Source organism: Rhagoletis pomonella, unplaced genomic scaffold (genome assembly GCF_013731165.1).
Source record: "Rhagoletis pomonella isolate Grant_MI unplaced genomic scaffold, Rhpom_1.0 Rhpom_scaffold_02502, whole genome shotgun sequence".
Classification (NCBI taxonomy): Eukaryota; Metazoa; Arthropoda; class Insecta; order Diptera; family Tephritidae; genus Rhagoletis; species Rhagoletis pomonella.
In genome coordinates this window covers 16,909-22,904 of record NW_023461056.1, presented here as the reverse complement: position 1 = coordinate 22,904, position 5,996 = coordinate 16,909, and the positions used below count along the sequence as shown (strand labels likewise).

Genomic DNA, 5,996 nt, shown 5'->3' with positions numbered 1-5,996 from the left:
CAATGTTTGATGCGTATGCAACATAGTTAAATGTCTGGCAAGGCGGTGTGGAAATGTGAGGGAATTTCTCACCCCGCTTGATGGGATAAAGTCAGAAAAGTTTGCTATGAATCAGAATAAATTTATAATTTGCGTATAAAGTAGAGCGACAAAAGACTTATTAAAAAAAGGCTCCAAGCCGTTTATAAAAAGTGAGGTCTAGCAATTGACTTGAAAAACTTCACATCAAAAAATTTGTCGTCAGCTATCGAAGAGTGCACTTGGAAAAAAAGATATTTTTTGGACAAAAGAAAGACTGAAAATAAGTGAAGAGAACAAAGCAACAGCGTGACAACGACGAAATAGCGGCCGTTCAAAACGACGACATAACACCAACAACTTTTTCGCTGCACGCATCTACGATAGCGAGTCGGACGGTGACAAAAACGTAAACGTCTACATTGATTGGACGGTTTATATTTGGGAAAAAAGTAGCGACGTGGTTTCTGTTTTGCGTAGGAGAAATTGAAAAACCGCATATTCAACGCGCAATTACCACGAAAACAAAAAGTAAGCTCTATAGTAGTCTTCGACACGACGTAAACATTCGTCTTTAACCATGAGTGTGGACGCCTACGGGCCTGGTTCACAAACCTTGACGTTTCTGGATACGGAGGAGAATGACTTGATTGGCGCAGATACACAGGCTTCGGACTTCGATTTTCGGGATTTTACATTACCCTCACAATCACAAACACAGGCTTCTCAACTGGAAGGGATTGGTGGCAGTACATCAGCTCAAGTAATTACTACCGAAATTATATGTTTATACCTTTTAAACTCCAAAGTGTATTTTAACACCTTTAGAACAAGATAAATGCTCTAGCAAACAATCTGGCAGAGTTGCAGTTTGAGGAAGAGGATGACGATACATCAATACTGGCAGTGAAGGAACTGCCTACACATGCTTGCAAATATTGTGGCATTCACGATCCTGGTACTGTAGTTATGTGCAATAACTGCAAAAAATGGTTCTGTAATGGACGGGGTAGCACTTCCGGGTCGCATATTGTTAACCATTTGGTACGAGCGAAGCATCGGGAAGTGACACTTCATTCCGAAGGACCTCTGGGAGAAACAGTTTTGGAGTGTTACTCGTGTGGCGTGCGTAATGTTTTCGTGTTAGGATTTATTCCGGCGAAAGCAGACTCTGTAGTGGTGTTACTATGTCGGTAAGTAGAAAAGAAACAAGCGTTTGCCGAACACAATCCATTAATTAGTTTATTACATAGCCAACCATGTGCAGCTCAAAACTCTTTGAAAGATATGAACTGGGATCAAGAGCAATGGAAGCCGCTAATAACAGATCGCTCATTCTTGGCGTGGTTGGTAAAGGTACCCACTGAGCAAGAACAGTTGCGTGCGCGACAAATATCCGCAGCGCAGATAAACAAGTTGGAGGAGTTGTGGAAAGAGAATATTGATGCGACATTTCAAGATTTGGAAAAGCCTGGAATAGATACGGAGCCATCGCAAGTGCTTCTACGTTATGAAGATGGTTACCAATATGAAAAAGTGTTTGGGCCTTTAGTACGACTAGAAGCAGAGTATGATAAAAAATTGAAAGAATCACAAACTCAAGAAGGTATAGAAGTACGTTGGGATGTTGGACTAAACAAAAAAACCATAGCCTACTTCACGCTCGCCAAAACCGATTCGGACATGAAACTGATGCATGGTGATGAATTAAGATTGCGTTATGTGGGGGAACTTCATAAGGCATGGAGTGAAATTGGGCATGTCATAAAAGTGCCAGATAATTACGGCGAAGATGTAGGATTGGAACTAAAATCATCAGCCGGAGCGCCAGTCAAATGCACCTCCAATTTTGCGGTGGACTTTATTTGGAAGTGCACATCATTTGATCGAATGACTCGTGCCCTTAAAGTATTCGCCATGGACCGCAGCTCCGTATCTAATTATATATACGCACGACTTTTAGGTCATGGCCGACATGATGGCAGTGATGAACTTTTATTTCGAGGACCAATACCAAAACTCTTCAGTGCTCCCAATTTGCCGGATTTGAATCGATCGCAGGTGTATGCTGTAAAACACGCTTTGCAACGCCCGTTAAGCTTGATCCAAGGTAAAACTGTTTTTTTTTTCATATTCAGAGAAAATGCTATCGATCGTGCTGTACATATATTTAAATATATATATTATTTAATTTTCAGGTCCGCCAGGTACTGGGAAAACTGTGACCTCTGCAACAATAGTTTACCAATTGGTGAAGCAACACGGAGGCACCGTGCTTGTCTGTGCACCTAGCAATACAGCTGTAGACCAACTTACGGAAAAAATCCATCGCACAAACTTGAAGGTGGTGCGGCTTTGTGCCAAATCTCGTGAAGCTATCGATAGTCCAGTTAGCTTTTTAGCTTTACATAATCAAATCCGTAATATGGACACAAATATTGAGTTAAAAAAATTGCAACAGCTTAAAGACGAAACGGGCGAATTAAGTTCAGCCGATGAGAAGCGATACAGAACATTGAAGCGGGCCGCGGAACATCAACTGCTCGAGGCTGCTGATGTTATTTGTTGCACATGCGTTAGCGCGGGAGACGTGCGGTTGGCACGAATAAAATTTACTTCTATTCTAATCGACGAATCGATGCAGTCTACCGAGCCCGAATGCATGGTACCAGTAGTATTGGGTGCAAAACAATTGATCCTTGTGGGCGACCACTGTCAGTTGGGACCGGTGGTTATGTGTAAGAAAGCAGCTAGAGCTGGCCTGTCGCAAAGTCTCTTCGAACGTCTTGTAGTCTTGGGCATTCGGCCTTTCCGTCTTGAAGTTCAGTATCGTATGCATCCGGAATTGTCCCAGTTTCCCTCCAACTTCTTCTATGAGGGCTCACTGCAGAACGGTGTTTGTGCCGAAGATCGCAAACTCAAAATTGATTTCCCGTGGCCACAACCCGATAGGCCGATGTTCTTCCTTGTGACTCAGGGACAAGAGGAAATCGCGGGGTCGGGAACTTCATATTTGAATCGTACTGAAGCAGCAAATGTCGAAAAAATAACAACACGGTTCTTGAAGGCAGGCGTTAAGCCAGAGCAAATTGGCATAATTACGCCGTATGAAGGCCAGCGGGCGTATTTGGTGCAGTACATGCAATACCAAGGCAGTTTGCACTCAAGGTTGTATCAGGAAATCGAGATTGCCAGCGTGGATGCTTTCCAAGGCAGGGAAAAGGACATTATTATTATGTCTTGCGTGCGTTCAAATGAACGCCAAGGTGGGTTATTCGTTTTTCGTAAAAATTGCATTATGTTAAATTGACTTGTATATTAATATAGGTATCGGTTTTCTCAATGATCCTCGTCGATTGAATGTTGCACTAACTCGCTCAAAGTACGGTACAATCATTGTGGGCAATCCTAAGGTGTTGTCCAAGCAACCACTTTGGAATCACTTACTGAATTTCTACAAAGATCGCAAGGTGCTGGTAGAAGGTTCCCTAAACAATTTGAAGGAATCATTAATACAATTCCAAAAGCCCAAAAAAATAGTCAATACTCTAAATATGGGTGCTCACTTTATGACTACAATGATGGCCGATGCTAAAGAAGCAATGATTCCAGGCTCCATTTACGATCGTTCTGGTCAATATGGATATGCATCGAGCAATATGAATACATCTAACTTCAACAGCGGCCTGGGCTTAGGTTTGGGATTTGGCGGTAATAATAATTTGGGTTACGGGAGCGGATCAGCAGCTGCCCAAATGCAAGCAGCAGCGGCAGCCGCAGCCCATAGTTTGAACAATTTCATGAGCGGAAACTTCGGTCCGATTGGGGCTCGAAATAGCGGTCCAGGTTCAACGACACAACAATCTGCTGTTAACTCTCATCAGTGGAATCATCATCACGACTCGATCAGCTACATTTCGCCCGAGCGTGCTCAAGCAGCAATGAATAACATGCCAGTACCTGTTGGCATGTTCATGAACATGAGCAATATTCCGCCGCGTTTCTACAACCAACATCAGCAGGCAATTCAAGCGGCAGCAAAACAGGGCCGCCGCACTGGCGGTGGCTTAGGGGCAATCGGAATGGTTAACAATAACAGCGCCAGTGGAGGCAGCAAACTCTTTAATAATTATAATGTGTCCGCCACCGGCGCGGCTAATAAGATGCAAAATGCAAAACCGCGTAACAGCATTCAAACACCTTCAGCCACAGCTTCGATTGCAACTGGTGCCAACGATATTGCTAATGTTTTGATTGGATCGGTTGCCACTTCATCGCAGAACAATGCCCTACCACTAACCCAGCAAAATATGTCGCAACAAATGAGCCAACCAGGTGGCTTTACACTTTCACAGCAGCCGGAGTTGTCGCAAGATTTTGGCCAAATCTCGCAAATAGATAATATTCTCTCACAGGATGTTAATTTTAGTACGGTACGTATTAAATGATTAGTGATCTCAAATAAAGTATTAGATTTTAATCTATATACATCGAAATGTTCGTTCTATAATTTACAATTTAGCTAATGGCAATGATTAAATTAAGCTATTTTTTTTTCTTCGCTTCAGGATAATCTTAACACGAATCGTCTAAATTTGGGCTTGAATAGCCAGAGTCAATTCTCGCAGCCCTATTGATACAACGGTTGATTCCAACTACAAAAGCAAAAGCAGCAGCAGTCAGTTAAACCAACAATTCATATCAAACAAATACAAACTTTTTGATGTAACGAAAGAGAACAAAGAAGACAAGAAGCGTGCACACAAAAAATTGCAGAAACAGCAGACATAGATCTCTGACCGCATGGATAGAATCGAACAGAATCGGAATTTCGATTAAGAAATAAAATTCCGCTCAAAATTACCCGGAGTATATAGCTTATATTTGGGGCAATGCTGTGCTGTGACAAGTAAGGGGCAATTCCGATGTACGAATCATCGATAGCGTAAAAATGCGAGTACGCATCGACAGAGTGGTCTGTGCGTTATCTGCGCAAAACGTGTGCGTAAATGGGTTAAATAGGAGAAATTGGAAGCGACGAAAAGGATAAAAAAGGAAATACAACCAAACAACAAAATCCAAAAACAAAATGAGTTGAGAGCTAAAAGGACGCCGCAAAAAGAAACGAAAGATAAAGTAACGCCAGGTTTGAGGTATGAATAGGACAGACATGTCATGTGTCTATGGAAGCGAATTGATACCAAAATAATTTCATCGTAATTTTTCATATCATGTGAGCAATACGTTGGAACCTGTGAGGAAGGTGGAAGGTTAGTAGGGTGATACCCGATGATGTTTCCATCGAGAGCATCGAATACATTTTCAATTCAAAAACAGTTTTGGACATGATTCACACGCTTTAGCGCCTTGAGGGCAATTAACAGCCAATTGGCGAAAGTGTTCGATACTTTATATAAGAGGCAGTTTTTGTACAGTAACATCAAAACTCTCGCAAGTTGATGCTATTTTCAATGGAAAACGTTCCTCACTTCAATCTGGTTGGAAACTTGCACTGTATTGTGCTGCACAAGCATGGCGGGCTGCATTTTCCAGTTCTATTGCTCTTGGATTTTTCCCAATATTTACATATAATATTTAACCTTAAAATTTTTGATTAAGTTTATTTTTCAATGACATGGACAAGTGATTTCTAAATTTTGCGACTAAATTTAAAAAAGAAAACTAATATTTTTAAAAACATTCAAACATGCAACAAATTTATGTTGTCAATTATATTTCAATAAAGTGCTTCAACATCACATTCAGAGGCAGAAAGGAGATCAAGTTTGATGATGAAGTGAAGGATGCTGCAATCGAGGTGTGATGAAGAGGCTTACTTTCGTCGTATTTCCTTTCGAAGAAACGCTTTGCTTGCAATCCTTTGCATATGGAATCGCCTTGATTTCTCGGAAAAATAAATCGTTTTTATTTGAGTTAAAAAATAAATTTTTTAAATAAAATAAAGAAAACAAAATTAA

The 5,996-nt window shown here is 41.2% G+C and overlaps 1 protein-coding gene across 1 annotated transcript; it reads left to right on the top strand.

Moving 5' to 3' along the window:
- On the top strand, positions 1 to 5,996 carry LOC118753466 (regulator of nonsense transcripts 1 homolog). The gene is made up of 6 exons (XM_036488350.1): positions 1 to 781; positions 847 to 1,211; positions 1,272 to 2,128; positions 2,217 to 3,284; positions 3,346 to 4,451; positions 4,587 to 5,996. The coding sequence occupies exons 1-6, from the start codon at positions 599 to 601 to the stop codon at positions 4,653 to 4,655; spliced, it is 3,648 nt and encodes a 1,215-aa protein (XP_036344243.1). The 5' UTR covers positions 1 to 598; the 3' UTR covers positions 4,656 to 5,996.

Bases quoted from the DNA above. Each gene is read 5' to 3' on its own strand.
- LOC118753466 (XM_036488350.1), top strand. From the start codon at position 599: ATGAGTGTGGACGCCTACGGGCCTGGTTCACAAACCTTGACGTTTCTG. The intron at 1,212-1,271 runs GTAAGTAGAAAA...TTTATTACATAG, and splicing joins GTAGTGGTGTTACTATGTCG to CCAACCATGTGCAGCTCAAA. The intron at 4,452-4,586 runs GTACGTATTAAA...TCTTCGCTTCAG, and splicing joins AGGATGTTAATTTTAGTACG to GATAATCTTAACACGAATCG.